The following is a 22,656-nucleotide window of genomic DNA, read 5'->3' as shown; positions in this document are numbered from 1 at the left end:
AGGCTTAAAAGAAATGAAATGATGGATCAGTAAGAATCTTAATAAGAATTTTCATTCCCCATTTTCCCCAAGATTTAGAAGCAGACTGAATGTAGGAGGTTAATGACAGGTATCAAAGATGACAGGTGAAGTTAAGTGTTATACTCAAGGTCACGCAGCAGGAAAGCAGCAGAGCCAGGACCAGAATCTGGGTCTCCTCACTCCCAGGCCTGTGTTATGTTCACTTGGCCAAGCTGCAGCCCAGTAAATACTCTGAAAAAACAAAGAGGGATTGGCCTATCAAAACTAAACTCCTATTCCGGATTGAAACGTGTGAAACGGTGCCAGTTTTTCATTTGGAGTGGGGGGCAAAAAGAGATTGGGATTTGGGGGGAGAGAAGGAAGCCAAACAGAATGGAGTTTGGGAGTGGTAGGCAGGTCAGCTCAAAATGATCCGATCTTTTCCGAGATCTTGCACCAACTATCCAAGGAGACTAGTCCAAAAACAGTGGGGAAGACAAGAGTGGCTTTGCCCCCATAGCTAAAAACCAAAAGCGGCAGTGGACCCCTTGAGACTTGAAACTCGTTACGGTCAGGGAGCATTGTCTACCGACTCTCTTATACCCTGCTCTCCCAAGAGCCTAGTTCAGTGCTCTGCTCACAAGAAGTGCTCAATAAGTCCAACTGATTGCTTGATGGATTGATTGAACCCCATCCCTCCATGGGGTTGGTGGTACATTGAGCCCTAACAGTTACCAGTATTTTTCCGAACTCGCTTAATCATTCAGTGGCAGTTATTGAGTACTTAGCATATGTAGAGCACTGACTCTACTAAGTGCCTGGGAGAGTGCAATAGAGTAGATGAAAGCTACTGAAGGTAACGGCCCAAAACTTAAAAAAGGATACGTGGTGTGAATGGATTTTTAGTGTATTATTTGTAGACTGGAATGTATGAAGTCACAATATCACTTTGCTCGTTTGTAGACTGAAAGCTGGCGAAGTAGTAGTGTAACTTTATAAATTTCTTGACGTCAGTTGATCCTGGCAGTTTCACTCCAGTTCTTGTTCAAAATGTACTCGAGGTGCAAAGCGTGAGAGGATCTAATTACCAAAATGTTACTACTATTTTTATGAAGTGTACAATTTACTTCTTAGAAATACTAAAAATAAAACCAAGCAAAGTATTTTGTGCATTTCTCTTAAATCCATCTATATTCATGCAGTGGTAGTATGGAATAAAGGTTAATGGGCACGATCCTCATCTTTTAAAATGCTCATAGTGCTGTAAAACATTTTAAAATTTAAAACATTTTAAAATTGCCATGTAAAATCTAAAATTGTGGCAGCATCCCCTTCACATTAAACATTTAATACTGTTTGCCAAATATAATTAAGATAAAGTGCTGTATTCAATGTAGTGGGTAGATTTAAATGATATAGAATTTAACTATGGACAGTACTGAAAGTGGATAATGAACTTAATGTGATTATTTAGTTGCCTTTTCTGTGTTCTCCAGTATCGCTGCTGTGGAACCAATTATAGCTTTTTGCTATTTGGCATTTCAAAGTCCTAGGTGCAAAGATCAATATTCTCAAGAATCAATCTACTGACATGACTCATTGAATGTAAATGTGGGTTTATTTGAAACCCAATTTTTAGAAGGGTGTAAGTGTAGATTTTGTGTGGACAGTAGCTGTAAAACATTAAAAAGATGATGCCTCTGATATTAATGATCATTTAACTTTCACACTTGCGGTTTGATAAGCAAAAGTCCTATATATATATGTATATATATAAACCACTCTTAATATTCCTCATCTCTTTAGCCTGTAACCTTGGCATCATCCTTGACTCATCTCTCTCCTTCGATCTACATATTCAGAGAGTCACCAAATTCTGTCAGTTCTTGCTTCCCAGCACTTCCAGAATCCACCCCTTCTTCTGCTTCCAAATTGCCGCAACTCTGGTCCCAATAACTCAGTGGATCTTGACTCAACTACTGCACTTCTTACAGACTTCCCTGCAGTCATCTTCTTCTCTGTCCAGTCCATTTACTTCACTCTCCTGCCCAGATCATTCATCTAAAGATCATTTTGCCACGTCTCCCCACCCCTCAGAACCTTCTAATGGTTGCCTATTTCTCTCCGCATTAGGGGAAATTCCTGACTGCTAGCTTTAAAGCATTTAGTCATTTCTCTCCCTGCTATCCTCACTCCTTTCCCACTACAATCCAGCTCACATATTTAATTCACTCCGTTATCAACACTATCAACCAATTGTATTTATTGAGTGCTTACCGAATGCAGAGCACTGTACTAAGCACTTGGGAACGTAAACTATAACTGAGTTGGTAGACATGTCCCCTGCCCATAATGAGTTTCCAATCTAGAGAGATTGTATGCCTCTTTCTCGCCTCTCTCACAGTCTGTCTCTTGCTCATGCCCTTCCTCCTGCTTGGAACCTCCTTCCCCTTCACGTCCAGCAGATCAGTCAATTAATGGTATTCATTTATTCGCATGTGTAGAGCCCTGTACTAAGCACATGAGAAAGTACAGTATAATAGAGTTGGTAGTTGCAATCCCTGCCCATAAAGAGTTTACAGTCTTGGGGAAGTCACTTCACTTCTCTGGGACTCAGTTACTTTTTCTGTTAAATGGGGATCAAGACTGTGAGCCCTATGTGGGAGGAGTACTGTATCCAACCTAATTAACTTGTATCTACCCGAGCACTTAAGTACTGTGTCTGGCACATAATAAGTGCTTAACAAATTCCATTAAAAAAAAAAATCTATTGTACTCTCTCAAGCAATTATGTACATTTTAGTATGGTGCAAAGAAAAACCAAACCCTTCCTAAATAATAGTGGTATTTTTCTTTTTTTTGTAGCTGGCACCTTCTCTTCCTTTGCAAGAAGACTTCGTTTATCACTGGAAAGCAATTACCCATTACTACATAGAGACATCAGGTAAGATACAAGAATTTCTTTTTTGTTCAGAAATTAGCAGAGTAAATCAAATTGGAAACACCTAAAGGGGATATTTGTGAAGTAATTATGTTAAAATCCTTTAAAAACATTGACTTTCCTTTCAAAATTTCTGATCTTTGTACTTGTCAATAACAGGATGGGGTAAGAAATGTAAAAAAGTATTTTCGTATTCACCCTTTAGTATCAGGCCTGATTTTTTACTTTTTTCTGTTCAACTTGACAGAAATATACCTAAGCATTTTTCAAGCAGGCATCATTCTCCTAATAGGGTGGAGGGGTTGTTTTGGTGGTCTGTTTTCAGTTTGTTTATCTTTGTTTTTTTGCAAAACAGCAAATCACCATTTTGAATGTTTGTTCTGTACATTGATAATCTGGAAGCAAATGATGATCCAAAAACAAAAAAAGAAAATCTTTTGAATTTGAGTAAAGCTAAAGCTTAATGAGAAATAATTTATAAAAATATATTTTCTGTAAAGTTTTATTAACCTAAAAAGATATGGTTATTTCTGGAATTATACTTGATAGTACATGTGTTGTAAATTCAATAATTTTGAGAATCTATCACTGAAGTATTAATTGAGAAATTGAATCCTACGTACAGATGCAGTTGCCTGCTTAACAGCTTAGTGAAATCTTCACAATTGTAAATTGGTCATTTATTACTGTCAGAGGATCTCAGTAATTTTTGAGTGAGGTTATGCCTTTTGGCTCTTTTTACTAGCAGAGAAAGGGGCAAAGATTTTAAGTAACTTGTGCACTCAGGAAGCCAGTGACAGGCTCATGAATAAAACATAGGTATTTTGACACTCAGCTCTAGAAGAGGTCAAACTACTTCTCACTTCTGTATCTGACAAAACAGCTGTTTTTTTAAAAATATATGCAAGTCTTGATTATGCAAGTCACTTTTCGTTGTGATCGAAACTGACTTTGTTCTGCTCTTGCAGTTCCTTTGTGACCTCGATAGAGCAAAGGATTATAATGGCAGTAATTTTTGGAGTTCTGACTTTTTGGTTACCAGATATTCAAATTACAGCTTTTCTAAGGCTAATGTGTTGACTTTTTTCATCAACCAAAAATATTTCTTGGGAATTTGGTGGCCTCACATCTTCAATTCCTACAAATGTTTATGGATAATTTTGAGAATGGGACTCTCCTACAAATGCCCCCTGGGACAACAAAAATAAACATTCTTCCATCATCCCAATTTAAGTAATCACAGCTGAACCCAGTTACGGCAGTCTCAGTGAGGACCCTATCTTGAGTGCAAAGATAATAATGATAATAATTGTGGTACCTATTAATTGTTTTCGGTATAGTAAGCACTGGGGTAGATAGAAGGTTAAGAAATCCAAAGTCCAGCCCCTGCTCATTTCTGTATTAGGATCTAAGCTTTCCACGGTTACAAGTCTTCCCTTAGTACATTATCTTTGCCAGTGACATTTTGCTGTTTGCGAAGCCAACTGACCAGCTTACTATTTTTGTCCCTGGTCTAAATTTCAAAGGTATCAACTAAAGACAAGGTATGGAAGGCTAAAACTGCAGCAAGAAAAAGCTAACTGTTGGTTGACAGTGCATCTTTTCAGAGAGGTGCCTTTCCCGTCACTGTAGTCAGTACTACTGTACTCCCTATCTCACAGCCATAACCTTGGTATTATCCTCAACTCATCTGGCTGATACAACCACATATTGAATCTGTCACCAAATCCTGTAGATTCTGCTCCACAAGAGTGCTAAAATCTGCCCTTTCCTCTCCATCCAAACTGTTACTATGCTGATGCAAGCACTTATCTTTTCCCTCTTTGACTCCTGCGTCTGCCTCCTCGTCGATCTCCTTGCCTCCCGTCTCCTCACTCCAAGTCCATACTTCACTCCGCTGCCCAGATCATTTTTCTGTAGAATCGTTCAGTCCATGTTTCCCTACTGCTCTAAAACCTCCATTGCTTGCCCATCCTCCTCCACATCAAACAGAAACTCCTTACTCTTGGCTCAGTCAGCTCTTGCCCCCTCCTACCTTACGTCACTGATCTACTATAGCCCAGTTCGCACACTTGGCTCCTCTAGCGTCACTGCACCCTGATCTTGCCTGTCTCGCTGTCAGACCTTTCCCGTGTCCTTTCTCTGGCCTGGAATTCCCTCCCCTCCATACATGCCAGAGCATCACTCTCCACTCCTTCAAAGCCTTATTAAGGCACATTACCTCCAGGAGGCTTTCCCTGATTAAGTCCTCTTTCCCTCACCCCCTCTCCTTTTTGCATCATGTACGCACTTGGATCTGAACCCTTTGGGCACTTGGTATTCACCCTACCCTCAACCCCAGAGCACTGATGTACATATCTGTAATGTATTACTCTATATTAATGCTTCCCTCTCTAGACTTTATACTCATTGTGGTCAGGGAATGTCTACCAATGCTGTTGTCCTCTCCCAAGCTCATAGTACGGTGCTCTGCACACCGTAAGTCCTCAGTAAGGTCCATCGAATGTTTGATTGCACCAGAGCAATTGTAAATGTGGAGTTTTGCTTTCTGAAGTCCGAGAGTCTTTGAGCATCTTAATTTGGCAAAAAGAAAAAAAAATGGACTGAAAATGTGGGTGGATAAATTCAGTTAAAGAAGAAGCCATGCTAGGTGTGGGCAACCATCATGTTGTTTTCCAAAGAATCCTTTGGTGTCAATATGAGATATAGAACAGTGGGCTTGAGGAGTCATTGGTTTATCTCGGTACTGGTGTGTTTTCTATTGGCATATTTTCTATTCTTATGCTTTTTAGAATCTAAGCCTCATCTAAAAAATAAGTTGTTGAATGTACATGCTTAATAGACATTGTTTTTCTTAATAGATGATAAAGCTCCTGTGACGGATACAAACATTCCTTCTCATCTTGAGCAAATGTTAGGTATCCTGGTTCAGGAAGAAAATGAACGGGAATCTGGAGAGACGGGGCCATGTATGGAATACTTACTTCATCACAAGATCCTGGAAACATTATACACGTTGGGGAAAGCCGATGTAAGTTCCCAGTGCTATTTTTAGGTGGATTATAAAGTGTTTTTGGTCTTTACAGTGCTACGGAATTCTAAGCTACGAAATGCTATGGAATCGTCAGTTTTGAAGAGGAGAATTTAGGTTGGTCTTTCTCGCTTACTGCATTTCAGGGTATGAATAGTAGAGCCTGAAAAGGTATAGAATCAATCAGATTGTCAGAGGGCGGAGACTTCTTTTGTGACAAGATTAGTATATATCAATCTTGAAAAAAGAAGGCTGAGGGGACATCTAACTGATTTTACAAAGGGAAGAAAGGTGTAGCCAAGGCAAACACAGAATTGGTTTTCAAGTCACCCTTTGGGATTTTGAAGGAGTAGATAGTCAAGCCAAATGAAAAGGAAAGCTTTCCCAGAAGGGAGCTAAATATAGTAGTAGTTATCACGGGAAGTTGTGCAAGCAGAAAAATATCAGGATTTTCAAGATGCATTTGGATAAATTCCTGAACAAGTAGTCCAGAAAGAGCTATTAGAAGGTAAAAGTTAGTTGGTAGATGACTGAAGAAGCATTAAATAGATACTAGGGTTATGGGTTATGAGAGGAAAAAGAACAAAATTCTTTACCAGTGAAATCAATCAATCAGTCGCTTATTGTGTGTGGAGCACTGTACTAAGTGGATGAGTACAATATAACAATGTGACAGAGTTGTAGGCACATTCCCTACCCACAACGAGCTTACAGTCTAGAGGAATGTTATGTCAAGGAGGACAATCGTCATACTGTTCCCCCAAGTATCCTTTATTGCCACTCTGTCAGACGTAGGATACTGAGCTGGTGGGGAGAAGGGGATGGCGGCAGAGGAAGGGTCATTGATCCGACCCAGTTTGGCATTTCTTACTGTTTATGTTCTTATCATTTGGCTGTCTTCCTCCTCATAGATAAATGACTAAACCACATGAAATCACCCTTGAACCTTTTTTCTCTTGCTTAACAAACAATTAGTGTCTAATTTAATTCTCTTTTCTAATTTTCTTATTTTCCTCTAGGCCCTCATCCATTTCTCCATATTATTTTGAAGTCTGGTGATCCAGTTTAGGCATTTGACCAGAGCAGAATATAGGGAAAGCCTTTCCTTTTGACCCTTATGTCATACTCATGTTAATGCATCCCAAGATTAGATTTGCTTTTAAAAGCACTGCTTTGCTGACTCATAGCTTGTGATCATTTGTAACTCCCAGGTTTTTTGGCTGTTTTTGTGCCTACCCAATTTTCTCCATCCTGTCACTGTAACATTTTGTTCCCAATCATATTATTTTACCTGTATTCCCATGGAATGTTATATTTTTCTGGATAATTTTTCTTTCCCATAGCTCCATCAGATCTTATCTTTTATCAGTCAGTCAGTCAATCAGTGGTATTTATTGAGCACTTACTGGGTGCAGAGCACAGTACTAATTAAACACTTGGAAGAGTACAATGCAGCAGAACTAGCAGACACATTCACTGCCCATAACGAGCTCACAAATATTAGCAAGGATGCCTGGTCTCCACCCCTGCCTCCATAGCCTTAGACGCCTGCCCCTCTCATCTGACAGGGCGTTCCCTCTCCCAGTGATTCCTGCCCCGTCCCCTCTGCAATCAGGAGATTAATCTCAGGCTTGGGCTCAGTCGCTCTTCTCTCCTCCAACTCTCCTGATGACTCCAGGTTCTCAAACCTTGACTTCAGGTTCTCAAATCTTGCCCTCTTCTGCCCGGCTGCCCTTCTGCTTCCTTTCCTCTCCCTTTTCCTGAGCTCTCGCTACTCCTGCCTTTCCCCTTGCCTTGGTCCTACCCTCCCAGCCGAGCATAATAATTGTTCATGGCACAGATGGGGATGACAGCTTTGAATGGTCAGAAAAACACATGGAATTCCTAATGTAAATCATCCCCATTTTGTAATCAACTATTTCTGGCCCTTGTCCCTAGATATAAAAGAAATTTAGTATACTGACCTTTCCTTCCTTGTCTTTTCACGTTAGGAGACCCCTTGAGTCTACAGTGTTTGCTTTAGAGTAGCATCGGCTAATAGATTAGGATAAATGGAGACTGGGAGAAGATGGAGTTGCCTAGAAGAGGAAAGGAATGTCACTGCTAAGTGCTGAAGGGGGCCAATGTAAATTTTGAAAACAATTTGCCCAAAATATAGTTCTTAAAAGTTCAGATTTCTTTAGAAAGGCTCTTTAAAACCTGTTTTGTGACAATTGATCTATCAACATGTCTAAGAAACATATTTTAGTTATTAACAAATGTAGTTATTAGAAGTAAAGGGTGAGTGATGTAATAAACTTGTCTTTCACAGGATTTTTTTGTTTCCCACCAAATGTCTGAAACACAGTTTTAGTTATATTACAGTGTTGGGAGTTTTGGGGAATGCAAAAGTAAATTGGGTGAGTACAGTGACAACGAGGGTAATTAATTGATCAGTGGTATTTACTGAGCCTTTACTGCGTTCAGAGTATCCTGCTGAGCACCTGGGAAGGTGCAATATAATAAGAGTTGGTAAATGTGATCTTTGCCCACAATAAATGTAAAATCTATAGAGAAAGACAAACATGAAAATAAATGACAGGTAGAGGAAATAGTGGAGTATAAGGATTCGTACAGAAGTGCTGTGGGTCTGCCGTGAGTGTCCGAGTGCTTAAGGGGAACCCAGTCAAGTGCATAGTCAACACAGAGAAGAGGCTGGGTAGAGGAAGTGAGGGCTTAGTCTAGGAAAGCCTCTGGGAAGAGATGTGATTTTAGGAGACTTTTGAGGTTAGGGAAAGTGGTGGCCTGCTGAATATGAAGGGAGGTGGAGTTCCGGGCCCAAGGGTAAGGGGTCAGTAGCGGGATAGACAAGATTGAGGTAGATGAAGAGAGTAGGTCGGTATTAGGGGAGTAGAGTGTGCTGGTTGGGTTGGAGTGGGAGATGAGGGAAGTAAGGTAGGAAGGAGAGAGCTGACTGAGTGCCTTAAAGCCGACGGTAAGGCGTTTCTGTTTGATCCGGAGTGGATGGGCTAGCTACTGTATGCCTGTGGGCCCCTCAAAGCCCTGTTTAGCAGCACAACACTGTAATGGTTCCCCAGCACCACACAGCCTCAGACTTTCCATCGGTGGAGCTCCGGGGCCGCCCGACTCCTGGGGCAGCTGCCTCTTTCTCCATCACCAGCACTGGGGAGAATCCCACCTGTCTAACAGGTTAGAAAGATGGCAGCGGAGTTTTTCACATAGAAGTCTTTGCTCAGTGACTGTACCGTAACTTGCTCTTACATTTTTGCTGTTATAACTATGCAGCCCTTTTTTTTCCAGTTCCGGTTGATTTTAATTGCCGAACCTTCCCTGGGTATCTGCCCTCCCTTCCCCCTCTAGATTGTGAACCCACCGTGGGCTGGACATTAGGTTTAAGTATAGTCCATGATGCTACCCAGTGTTTAGTTGGTGAACCCTTAATAGGTACTATGGCTATGCAATGTTATGATTCAAAACAAATGCCTCCATACACAAAATTTTATGTCTTTCAGATTGCGTGGTATTTTTATGATCCTTTGGAAGTACTAATTATTTTGTACATTGGCCCCAATAAACAACTTTAATTCCAGCCCAGTAAAATGTTACTTATGCACTGTGGTATCCAAAGAAATGGCGCGTGCACGTGTGAATGTATATGGCATGAGAATGAGTGAGTACTACAGCACGGGTTTTCACTAATGTGAGGATCTGTAAGAATGGCACACATAGATGTTGAAAAAACTAGGTACAGTTAAGGAAGTAATACATGTAGTTAGTCAAATCCATCTCACACTTCCTCTTACTTTGATAATTGAGTAAAAAAAAATGATTCTCATTTTTATTTTCTTCTCACTTTTTTTTTTTTAACAGTGCCCACCAGGAATGAAACAGCAAGTTTTGACTTTCTACACTAAACTTCTAGGAAGAATCAAGCAGCCACTTCTTCCCCACATTAATGTACACAGACCAGTGCAGGTACCTTGTTCACTTTTCCCAAAACTACTTCTTTATCATAGAACTGTAGAGGTGAAGGGGTCTGAAGAGGGTCCCTGGATTTCCTTTGAAATAACAAATAATTTAGAATGATTTGGCCAAGTGTAGTTACAGCATCTGCTATCCTGCTCTTCATAGAGGCCATGTACATTTCATAAAATACAATATAAAAAGAATTGTTCTTGTGCTACTATAACTACCACTAAGGCCAGCCTTATGCAAAAGTAAGCAAACATGCATTTTTTTTTTTTTTGGACAGAAATTAATCAGGCTCTGTGGGGAAGTCCTTGCTACTCCAACTGAAAATGAAGAAATTCAGTTTCTCTGTATAGTATGTGCAAAGTTGAAGCAGGATCCCTACCTGGTCAATTTTTTTCTTGAGGTATGTTTACTGGATGTGAACATTAAATATTGGTAAATATGTATTTAAAGGTTTCTCAGTAGTGGATTAAGTGACCGTTGAAGAAATTTCTTTTTTGGATTAATTGTACATTGATCATTTTTCAGTCTGTGCTTACTGTCTTGTGCCCTACAAGAAAAAATCTTAAAAGCTTGGCACTCTGTTGAGTTTATGAATTACTCTAAAGGGTAACTATATTTAATTATAATCCTTAAATACCTCCTTTTTAAAAACCATATTATTACCTGTGTTTAATTGCGCAATGCCTAAATAAATGAAATATATTTTTTAGCACTGAGGTGAAAGTATTTATTTATCAATTATTTTCACTAATTATTTTTCAGTAAGGAAGTCACTTAAAGTGGGACTCTTTAATTAGATACATTGAATACATGTTTTATTTCACCTCAGCTGTTAGGTGGTTGAGGATCTTGTCCTGCACTCTTGTCAGAGAGAGGCAATCAGCTAAGCTGTAAAATTGCAGGAATTTTTGCAAAATAGTGCCAGTTTAGGTATTTACAGGAATTCCAACTGCACATTTCCTGAAGTCTTTTGGTATATTTTGAGAGCTGTTGTTGCCTAATGGATAAAAGCACAGGTGGTCCTCAGTGAGCCACCCCTCATTTTTCCAGATCATAATTCTCAAATTTAAAATGACTTAGGTGGCCACTCTTGTCTTGATATTATGGAATTTGAAGTAGGAAAGAACTGGAGCTCAGTTGTTTTTGGTCAGAGCTCTGCATGGACTCAGAGGATATCTCTGATATCTGAGTACCCAGGGCCAACTCAGCACGGGTTATCATCGGTCCTGCAGCTTTCCTCTCCCCTCCATTTTAGACAGGGGCTGTCTTTGACACTCTCCATCCCCTCTGGTTTAGACAATCTCCTTTCCCATTTGATGGTTTTTGTAGTGCAACTCAGACCAGTTCTAGTGGCCAGTACTGTGCCAGCCAACACAGCCAACAGTAGGTTGGATTGAGCAAGGGAAAGGACCGATTCAGACACCGGTGTTTTGGCCCGTGGAATTCTTTATCTCGGTTAGCGATTGGGTTTCCATTACCCTGTCTTTATAGAAGCATTGATATGACTTCTGTTAGCCCATTCTACTGGCAGTAATAGTAATAATTTTGCTATCTGCTCAGCTCTTACTTTATGCCAAGCAGGATACTAAGTGCTGGGTTAGATTCAAGATAAACAGGTCAGATACAGTCACTCGTGGGGCTCACAGTCTAAGTAGGAGGAAGTACAGTTACTGAATTCCCATTTTAAAGATGAGGAAACTGAAGAAAAGAGAAGTTAAGTGACTTACCCAAGGTCACACGACAGGCAGAACCTGGATAAGATCCTAGGGTCTCTGACCCTTGGGCCCATTCTCTTTCCACTAGGCCATACGGACAGACCAGACTGTGAGCTCTATGTGGGACAGGGACTGTGTCTGACCTAATGAACTTGTCTCTACCTTAGCGCTTAGAACAGTGCTTGAAAACATAGTAAGTGCTTAACTAATACCATAATAGTAATAATCTTTATTAACTTTGCTGTCAGGGCTAGGAAAACAATAAGGAGTGCCTTTTGTAGGGAGCAGATAAAAAGGGAAAGTTATTCCACAAATGTAAGATAGAAAGGTTCTAAAAATTGGTATTTTGTATCTCTCTTCACAACTTCCTGAAAAAATGCAATTCATTAAATTTACTATACATTGATATTTTGAACACAAATACAAACATTTCCAGTGATAATAAAAGAAGGTGGGTACATAATTATAACTTGTGGTAAAGTATTTGGTGGCTGGGTTATCATGGAGCTTAACTTTCTCTCTTAGAAAAGTGTGTATATTCAGTTTCATGGGACTACATGAGCAGAGGAGTTGCTAACACATTCATTTCCATCACTGTACACACCTTAGAAATTCGAGGAGAATGCAATTGATTGTTTACATTTTGCATGCAATTTACCAGAAATTTCTAATCTAAATATTCTTATTTTCAAAGTGTTTTTAAAAAATTACTTATTAAAATGTCTGCAGTTTGTTGTAATCTACCCGTCTGGCTGGGACAAGAGTGCGAATCAATCCCTCTGTCAGGCTCTTGGTCCTGAGTTAGGGCCAAGGCTCATCCTCAATCCTCATGGAGCCTCAATCCATCCCCATTAAGGAGCTGCCTCCAGAAGAAAGTGTTATAGAATATGGGAAGGAGAGATGGGCGATGACAAGTTTGTGGAGTGTTTTTTGTTTTGTTCTCATTTGTTTGTGCCAAAAGCTTAGTTTCTTAAGGCAGTTGGAATAAAATTATAATTTTAACATGAACAAAATACTTTAGAGAACCAACTTCCTCATCCAGTTCTATTTTCAAAAGCAGAATTGGATAAGTAGAATGTGTTCTCAGTGTCATATTAATTCTGGACATTATACACCCTGGAGAACTTAGCACTTGGGAAACTTCTAAATTTTAGGAGCTTATTTGTTTATTTAAAAACCAATGTTATTCAACTTATTTTATGATAAAATACACAGTGAGAAGGATAAAATAAATCCCAGCCCCAAAAATCTCACGCAGACCAAATTTTTCTAGCAATTGCCAAATAAAATGGTAGGATTTATAGTGGAATATTAGTTAAGTACTTTCAGTACAGTTCCACATCCATCGTGAAATATAAACACCATTTCTAAAACATAATGATCAGTTTTCTTTAGTATACATAGTCTTTTCACTTCCCAGAAATTCCAACATGTTACTGTGGCTTGACTAGTAGAGTTTTATGAGTGGACTAGAAAAATCCATATTTTGTGTGGCTTCCAGGGTATATCGTTATTTTGTATGAAGCAGACCAACTTAATCCTTTTCAGAACAAGTTGAAAACAGCAGCTTCCAAAGGATCATCAAATGTAATTTCAGAAGGCTCATTAAAAGGTCAAGATTCTTTGACAGCCGATACAGGACAGACCTTTCAGCCTGAGGAACTGGCTGCTACTATTGGAATGGAACAAACAGACCCAGAAGATGACCTCCCTCATCAGATAGATGAACTGACCACGGGACTGGATGATCTAAATGTCACTTCCTTGCCTGAAGCCACAGTTATTCGTCCAAACCAGGACTATAATTTAGTGAATTCTTTGCTAAATCTTACCAGAAGCCCAGTAAGTTCTTTTCTTCCTGCACTAATTTCCTTCCCAGTCACATTAATTGGCAAAGGTATGAACTGATGACTTATTTTATAAAATGGGCCCCAGTTTTGAAGCAAACGCATCAACTTGCTTTTGGAGTTTGGTTGGGTTTTTTGAGCTACATAATGAGAAGGTTCTGGGGAATGTGCCTATGAATTCTGTTATATCATTATACTCTATTCTCCCAAGCTCTTAGTACAGTGTTCTGCACATAGTAATTCACTCAATAGTATTTATTGAGTGCTTACTATGTGCAGAGCACTGTACTAAGCGCTTGGAGTGAACAAATCGGCAACAGATAGAGACAGTCCCTGCCGTTTGACGGGCTTACAGTCTAATCGGGGGAGACAGACGGACAAGAACAATGGCAATAAATCGAGTCAAGGGGAAGAACATCTCTTAAAAACAATGGCAACTAAATAGAATCAAATAAGTGCTTGATATATAGAATTGATTGATTGGTTCTCCTAAATTTTTGGTATGTTTTCTTTTTCAGGATGGTCGGATAGCTGTGAAGGCATGTGAGGGTCTGATGCTTTTAGTAAGTTTACCAGAGCCAGCAGCAGCCAAGTGCCTTACCCAGAGCACTTGTTTATGTGAATTATTGACCGACCGACTTGCTTCCCTCTACAAGGCCTTACCTCAGTCAGTGGATCCTTTAGATATCGAATCAGTGGAAGCGATTAACTGGGGGTAAGAATCTTCATTTAGTCTTATCGCAGTGGAAAAATATTTAGCCGGAGATGCGGTAGTGATATGATTGGATGTGAGTGTTCTTTTAAGCTCTTGGAAATTGAATTGCTCTTGTCTACTTTTCAAAAATCCGTATACTTTAGATTAAATATTACCATCTTGCTCTCTAATGCCAATAGAAGCATTCCTGAGAAAGCATATTAGTTAAATCAGCACTTGCAGATCTTTGATTCAGTAGAAACCAGGGTTGTTTTCTGAACCGCTCCCCAGATTTACTTATGGTCTCCAAACATAGACGTTTAGGAGAGTCACTGTTTATGAAAACTTCTGTCACAACAGTCACTGATTCAGGAAATGAAGTTGCCACTCGCCGTCTCTTTGCACGGCCCTTGGTTCTCTGGGCGGTCATTCACCCATCACAGGCAGGAAGTCGAATCCTCCCGTAGGCCGGATTCTGGTCTGAAGCCTTATTATTGTTATTAATAATAACAGTAATAATGGTATTTGCTAAGCGCTTACTATGTGCCAAGCACTGTTCTAAGCACTGATACAAGGTAATCAGGTTGTCCTACATGGGGCTCATAGACTTAATCCCCATTTTACAGATGAGGTAATTGAGGCACAGAGAAGCGAAGTGACTTGCCCGAAGTCACACAGCAGACAAGTGTGGAGCCGGGATTAGAACCCACATCCTCTGACTCCCAACCCCGGGCTCTTGCCACTAGGCCACGCTGCTGCCTTCATCCAGTTTTGGTTTCACTTATCCCTGACTCACTTTCCCCTCCCATCTGCCATTTTAATTCTGTTTCCTTTGTTAATCAGGGATTCTTACTTCCCTCCCTTGAGCTGGCGGGGAAGAGAGAGTCAATATTTATTCAAGCAGCAAATTTCCTGAAAACAATGGAAAAGTTTCCCCTCCAACCCTCAGGCAGATTTCAGAAAAGTAACTTTCTTTTCATGGCCTATGAACAAGTTATAAAGTACAGATGTTTCTGTTACAAGCAGGGGTTGTGTTCTTGAAGAACCCTATGTTGTGGAAAAATCACATTACGGTAACCCCTGATTCAATGTGGATCAAAGAGCAAATAGTTTAAAGATGCCAACCCAGCTGACATTTTCCAATACAAACACCTATGTTATTATATTATTGTTGCATGCACTGCTAGCAGGAAGCTTTACGCTCTTGGTTATTTTACTATAGTAATTGCTGAGTAGTTACAGAAACACACTGCACCCAGTGCGTTGTACAGTGTCTGGCACATAGCGAGAGCTTAAAAAAATACCATTATTATTATTACTGTTATTAGTAAGGCTTGATACAGATTCTGGGAAGCAGAGCGGCATCACGCTCGGCACTCACACCACCCATTCTTTCTATACCAAATCTTCTGAAGTCAATCTGTGCACCATTTAAACCCACGAACAGAATGGCGTTGAGGGAGGACCATTCCCTAGTAGTATAATCATGTTATAACAAAATGGTGTCCCATACCATAGCAGGGCTGGTTTTGATCTCTGTATATCTCTGACTACCAGGAGATATTTCTGGAGAGATTACACTCTGAAGAAGGTAGTGGACAGAAACCAAGCCATTTCTTTTTTTCCCCCTCAGTGTAGAAGAAACCTCATTGCACTAGAGTTCTGTTATAGTACCTTTCAATGTAGTCCTCTAATTGGTTCCTTTGAGGGGACCCTTGTTTGTTCAACATTTCCCTCCCAGGGACTTGCCCTTGCCCAGGCCTTCTCTGTGTGGGTTGTCAGGACATGAGCAGGGCCTGTGGGAGAGTAATGGTTTTACCTGCTGCTTCCTAAAGTGTCCACATTAAACCATTTCTCCCAGGCCAACTTTAAGACCTGCTGTCCCCATCAAACATAGTGTGGGGAAAGAGTGCTAGGAAGTATCTGGGTCTGTGGTCCAGTTATTGGAAGGTACCACAGCACGACTTTTGTTTTACTTGCGGGCTGACAGAGCTACATTGCAGACCTGAGATGGTAACCTCTGAGACTCTGGCGGCTGCACGCTAATCAAGACTCAGCACTTTCCTCAGCAATCGATCCCTTATGTATATATCTGTCATTTGATTTCTTTATATTAATGTCTGTCTCCCTGTCTAAACTGAAGCTCATTGTGAGCAGGGAATGTGTCTGTTCATTGTTACATTGTACTCTCCCAAGCGCTTAGTACAGTGCTGTGCACACAGTAATGGCTTACTAAATACTACTGACTGTTGAGTGCTTACGGTGTACAGAGCACTCTATTAAGTGCTTGGGAGTGTACAGTAGAATTGATAGGCACATTCCCCTCCCAAAAAGGGCTTATAGTCTAGAGGCGTTTACCCAGTGCTTCTGTTGCCCAGGGGTGTGTCACAAGTAAGAGACGGGGGCTAGAGATCTCCAGCCCTGCCGCACAGCTCTCGAGGGTCATTTTCTGTTTCATCATTACATTAAAATTAGAGGGGTGGATGGTGACGCCATTCCCTGAGTCTTCACCCTACACCATAAGTGTGGCTCTCTAGTAAATCAATCAATCAATCATTGGTATGTATTGAGTGCTTCCTTTGTGCAGAGCCCTGAATGAAGCATTTGGGAAAATTAGCAGATACGTTCCCTGTCCGAGATATAATGAGAAATTTAAAGACAATGGCTTATATCCTTAACCTGGAAAGTTGAGGTCATAAGGATCAGTGCAGTCCTCCCTGATTTCCTTTTCCCCTTTGTTTCCTCTGTCCTGGATATCTGGCTGGGCACCTTTCTAGCTACCCAGGGGCGGTTGGGGCGGTGAAGAGTCTGTCACCATCAGTTCTATTAATTCCATTCCTCCTGAAGGGCTTACTCACTGGGGTAAGGAAATATGTTTACACCAACTTTGTTTTATCGTACTCGTCCAAGCATATAGTGCAGTGTTCTGCACAAACTAATGGCTCAGTAGATACCACTGATTGCTGACACAAGCAGTGAAATGTCTGTGGTTGGAGAAATGGAGGGTGGCAGAATCTGTGTGAAGACCTATCTCCTTGTGGACATGCATGGGCATAGTTGTGGACCTGAAATGGACTTTTTATAGGCCATGTTGGAGATAGAAGGTATTGCTATAACAAGGAATTTTCAGACAGCTCATTATATTGGGTTTTCATCAGAGCATTTCTGACAGCTGATTGAAGATTAAAGTCAGTATAGTAGGTGTATAGCAGCTGCTGAATGATTCGACCCCTTCCTTTTCTCCTAGCTTTGAGTAACCTCAGTTAACAGTTGAGCATTCCCTTTTGAGCAAGATCTTGATTTGTCTCCCAGTCCTGGAGAAAAACTTTATAAGCATCTGTTTGCATTACCTCCCTTGGCCCCCTGATGATGAATCATTCAGTTCTCAAGTCTTCTAGGGATGTCCTCTTAATAACCAGCTGGGTTTTTGTGTTATTCTCCTTGCCTCTCCCTCCCAGGAAGCTTTTACAGTTTCAGATCCCTGGCTGGGGGACAGCCTCTCTTCTTTGACCTTCCCTGAGCGTGTGGAGGCCCAGCTACCCTGATAACAACACTAACTGTCCCTTTATAAGGCAAAAAAGTGAAGTAATTCTGCCCTAGAGCTATTTTTTCACAATTTTTCTCATCTCCTCCTCCTCTGAGCTCAAGAAACCTGACAATTCCTCCTCTACTTCTCCTGTCTTCCCTCCCTAATGTCTCTTCTTGGTTTTTATGGTATTCCATTTTCCCTTCTCTGCTTCCTCAGCCCCCTTTTATGGCGGCTTCCCTGTTTCCACTCTTCCTCTTGTTGAAGTGCGAGTCTGTTCATTGCCTCCAGTGAACCCTAAGAAAACAGCATTTGGGGATAAATCATAGAAAAACTGAATAAGACTTTACATCTACTTCAGCTAATCACTTTCTCCATGTCCTTCAGTTTGGATTCGTACAGTCATAAAGAAGATGCATCAGCTTTTCCGGGGAAGCGAGCTCTTATTTCATTTCTCTCATGGTTTGATTACTGTGATCAGCTCATTAAAGAAGCGCAAAAGGTTTGATAGTTTCTAATTCTTTTTTAAAAATATAAAATTACTCAGAGTATCCAAGAAGAGTTTTCCTGGGTAGTCTACTGATTAGGCCAACACAGTTTAGTAGAAAAAAACTAGAAGGTCTGGGGTTTAGTCCCGGTTTTCCACTGTTGCCTTGGATAAACTACTAGGTCTTTCTTTGCTCTAATCCGAACAATGTTTCAGAGGTGGCATTTTGAAAAGGACAATTTACGGGGTGAATGAGCTCCTTAAGAGAGAGGGATAAGTGAAAGTAGGTTTACTTCTCTATACCTTAAATAAGTGAACACTTTTACCTCACTAAAATGCTTTTAACTTCAAGGAACTGGTGACTCTCCCTCATAATAGCAAGTCCTTCTAGGATGGGATAAGAATTCAGTTCCTAGAAGGAACTTGCCATTATGAGGGAGAGTCATCAGCTCCTTGAGGTTAAAAACATTTTAGGGAGGTAAAAGTATTTGCCTATTTAAGGTATAGTATTCTGCCCAGAGCCTGGTAATGTAAGTGGAGTTGTTAGTCAAATCCCAGCTCTGCCACTTCTCGGCTGTGTGACTGTGGGCAAGTCACTTAACTTCTCTGTGCCTCAGTTCCCTCATCTGTAAAATGGGGATTAAGACTGTGAGCCCCACGTGGGACAACCTAATTCCCCTATGTCTACCCCAGCGCTTAAAACAGTGCTCGGCACATAGTAAGCGCTTAACAAATACCAACATTATTATTATTATTATTATTAGATAAGATATTGGAAATAAATGATCCTAATCTATGGAATTGGGCCCCATCGTATCAGTAAGTCACCTGGAATCAAATCTCGGGATTTGGGGAATCAATAGGTAACATTTCTCTTATAGATAATTTAATGTGGTCAGAGTCTTCTAAAACTTTTAATTTAATAGTAATAATTTGTGGTATTTAAGCACTTACTAATGTGCCAAACACTGTTCTAAGTGTGGAGATGGATACAAGATAATCAGATCGGGCACAATCCCAGTACTATGTAAGATTCACAGTCTATGGGATATGGAACAAAGGTATTTAATGCTCATTCTGAAGATGAGGAAATTGAAGTATAGAAAAGTTAAATGACTTGCCCAGTGTCACACAGTGAGCAAGTGGCAGAGCCAAGATTTAGGTCCAACTGGTTCCACCTAAGCAGTGTGGTCCAAGTAGAAGACTTTTTTTTCACCTAACAGTATTAAAATAGCAAACTGCATCTTTTCTAAATGGAAGGTATTTCAGCATTGTTTCATATTTTTCACTTAATGTTTTCTTACTCTGTTTGTAGACAGCTGCTGTTGCTATGGCAAGATCTGTTCGAGAACGATTTTTTATTGATGTGATGGAACCACAGTTGATGCAGACGTAAGAAGTGCTTCCCCGTGGGGAAAAAAAAGTATGCATGTCAAACTAGCATTTTCTACTAATATTTAGTATCTTTTTACTTTTCTCAGTTCAGAGATGGGAATTTTGACATCAACTGCTCTACTCCATCGTATTGTTCGGCAAGTCACATCTGATGTTTTGCTTCAAGAAATGGTTTCATTTATTCTTGGCGAGCAGAGGGAACCAGAAACTCTGGCAGACATCAACCGACATCCATTGCGGCATAGATTAATTGAGCACTGTGATCACATATCTGATGAGGTGAGGAGGTTGAACATTGGATTTAGCACAAACTTTTTTCTTTATATTTTTACCAAAGTTAAGAAATAAACGTTTGCAAAGAAAGCAAAAGTAGGAGGTTTTTATAGACTGTAAGCTCTTTGAGAATAGGGAAGCATGTCTACTAACGATCGTGAGCTCTCTCAAGAGCTTAGTACAGTGCTCTGCCCAAAGTAAGCACTCAGTAAATACTATTGGTTGATTGATTTCGTTCCCTCTTTCATCTTTTGTATTACAGATTAGCATAATGACTTTAAGAATGTTTGAATATCTTTTACAAAAACCCAATGAGCATATTCTCTATAACTTGGTCCTAAGAAATTTGGAAGAAAGAAATTACACAGAATATAAACCGATGTGCCCAGAAGATAAAGACGTGGTGGAAAATGGGTTGATAGCAGGAGCAGTGTAAGTATTTTGCCATGCCAATGGAATATTTCAGATGGAAAATCCTAAAATAAACTTGATTTATTCTCTCTATCTTTTTTAATCTGAGGAGTTGTCTAATTAGATTCCATTGAAAAAAGTAATGAAAAAGGCAGATGGTACAGGAATACCGTGCCATTAGCGGTAATGTAAGGCCATTGTTGGTCTTGTACACAGAATATGTGTGAGCGTATATATAATATATATTTTTTTCCTAGAGAATGCCTCCCAGTACTTTGATAGAACTTTTCAAACATTTGTTTGTAAATGTTTTCCAAACATTTCATATGTAAAATGGGGATTCAATACCTGTTCTCCCTCCTACTTAGACCATGAGGCCCTTGTGAGACAGGCATTGCATCTGATCTGATTAACTTGAATCTAGCCCAGCACTTAGAACAGTGCTGGACACATAAGTAAGGGCTTAACGAATACCATAAGTATCACCATTTATTGATAGGTAATTTAGTTACTTCATTTTGGCAAAAGGCTGCCAATAAAACATTTTTTAATTAGCATCAGCACTGGTTCTGTATTGGCGTGGCAACATGAGGATGGGGCTAGAGGAAGTGGAAAGGGTGTGTACTGGATTCACAGTCAGAACATCAGTCACATCAGCCTATGCTAATTTATAGTGCCCCTGCCGCTCAAGACAAAGGAGATTGGTCGGGGAGGAAGTGAGAGTAAACTTGGAAGCCAGAAGCTGTGGCCTCACTGGTAACAACCAAACTATCCCTTGAGTCTCGTGTACCTGGCAGGTCACTCATTTGCCTGCTGTTGTACCAGACATGGCTGATTCTTCCATGAATAGTCAACAGCATTTTTTGAGCCACTTTTTGTTTCAGAAGCTTTGAATGTGAACAGGAGGTTTTAAAAGTTGTCGGTTTTACATTTAAACTTAGAGATCTGGAAGAAGATCCATTATTTACGGATATTTCAACGGATAACACCTTGTCAAACCAAGAGTGGCTTACTGTTTCTCCACCTACAACTCCAGAACATCCCAAAAATGATGGGAAGACTGAAGTTCATAAAATTGTAAATAGGTGAGTTGAGAAAATAGCCAGATCTATGATCAGTCCTTTATTTTAATCTTTTGGCTAATGAAAATGTGGATAGATGTAGCCAAAACTGCCTATATTTACATTTTCTGATCTTGCATCAAATATATTACCTTCTGCCGGATTCCTTTTGGTGAAGAGGGTCATTCAGTTATTAAGAGGCTGGCAGTGAACTAGCTCTAAACCCTGAACAAATACTGTCAGTTTTTGGAGCCCTTCTTTGTGGAGCTGGAGTTCCTCAGGCAGTTCCATGGGTAACTGGGCCTCTCGTTTGAGCCCTAGGACATAGCTCCACTAAACCTATGAATAAAAAGTAGTGTGACCTAGTGGAAAGAACACAGGCCTGGGAGTCAGAAGGACCTGGGTTCTAATCCCAGCTTTGCAATTTGCCTGTGGTGTGACCTTGGGTAAGCGACTTAACTTGGCTGAGTCTCGGTTGCCTGTAAAATGAGGATTAAATGCCTGTTGTCCCTCCTACTTAGACCAAGCCCTTTGTGGAACGGGGACTGTGTCCCAACTGCTATTATTATATCTACCCACATAGTCATTAACAGATATCGCAGTTATTTTTACTATTTCCATCTCTTCATTATCCCATCCTTACTCTAATTTGTCGGTGTTATCTGAGTTAGGAGGGTCAAAGCCCACCTTGAACAGATATGGGAATTAAGTTTCACGTAAGACCCTTACTCACCTGTGAGTAATGAGCAAACAGGGATTAAAGAAAGAACACTTTACAGGGTGACTTTGGAAATCACACACAAAAATATTTTGCTACTAGGAACCATGTGCATTGTAGCCACCCCAAATCCACTACCACACGCATGCACAAAACTTTCTTTTGACATCACGTTGCGCTGTATCCAAACCATCGTGTATTGTTGGAAGAGTATTCCCTAATTCTGATGCCACGTTCTATTAAAAAACATGTAGTGAAAAAGCATTTGGGAAGAACTGACTGAAATATTTTAAAAGGGAATTTTCTATTTTTACCCTAAATTTAGTTACACTTAGTAATACTGTTGTCTCATTGGTATTTATTGGGTTTTTTCAAGTTTCCTCTGCCTAGTACCTGATGAAGCAAAGTCATCCTATCACGTAGAGGGCACAGGTTATGACACCTACCTCCGGGATGCTCACAGGCAGGTAGGTGAACCTACTAAAGGAGTATGTAAGGGTCGTGAATGTAGCATTAAAATATCTTAAAATGAATGGGAGGCATAGAAAGCATTTTTTTGGAAATGGCAAAGATAATCATGAA

General features: G+C 40.2%; 1 protein-coding gene across 2 annotated transcripts in view; it reads left to right on the top strand.

Annotated features, from left to right (window-relative positions):
• The window catches only part of FHIP2A (FHF complex subunit HOOK interacting protein 2A), a 41,913-nt gene that overhangs the window by 4,910 nt on the left and 14,347 nt on the right, over nucleotides 1-22,656 (top strand). For both annotated transcript variants that reach the window (XM_029080406.2, XM_029080407.2), the window contains exons 2-13: nucleotides 2,866-2,944; nucleotides 5,803-5,972; nucleotides 9,843-9,947; nucleotides 10,225-10,347; nucleotides 13,211-13,504; nucleotides 14,028-14,224; nucleotides 18,117-18,231; nucleotides 19,532-19,608; nucleotides 19,698-19,890; nucleotides 20,147-20,316; nucleotides 21,237-21,380; nucleotides 22,451-22,541. In XM_029080406.2, the coding sequence (XP_028936239.1) occupies nucleotides 2,866-2,944; nucleotides 5,803-5,972; nucleotides 9,843-9,947; nucleotides 10,225-10,347; nucleotides 13,211-13,504; nucleotides 14,028-14,224; nucleotides 18,117-18,231; nucleotides 19,532-19,608; nucleotides 19,698-19,890; nucleotides 20,147-20,316; nucleotides 21,237-21,380; nucleotides 22,451-22,541 (1,758 nt within the window). The remainder of the gene's footprint in view (nucleotides 1-2,865; nucleotides 2,945-5,802; nucleotides 5,973-9,842; nucleotides 9,948-10,224; nucleotides 10,348-13,210; nucleotides 13,505-14,027; nucleotides 14,225-18,116; nucleotides 18,232-19,531; nucleotides 19,609-19,697; nucleotides 19,891-20,146; nucleotides 20,317-21,236; nucleotides 21,381-22,450; nucleotides 22,542-22,656) is intronic.

The sequence above is a fragment of the Ornithorhynchus anatinus genome, chromosome 16 (assembly GCF_004115215.2).
Source record: "Ornithorhynchus anatinus isolate Pmale09 chromosome 16, mOrnAna1.pri.v4, whole genome shotgun sequence".
Classification (NCBI taxonomy): Eukaryota; Metazoa; Chordata; class Mammalia; order Monotremata; family Ornithorhynchidae; genus Ornithorhynchus; species Ornithorhynchus anatinus.
Note: the sequence above shows the minus strand (reverse complement) of the source record. Positions and strands in the feature narration are given on the sequence as shown.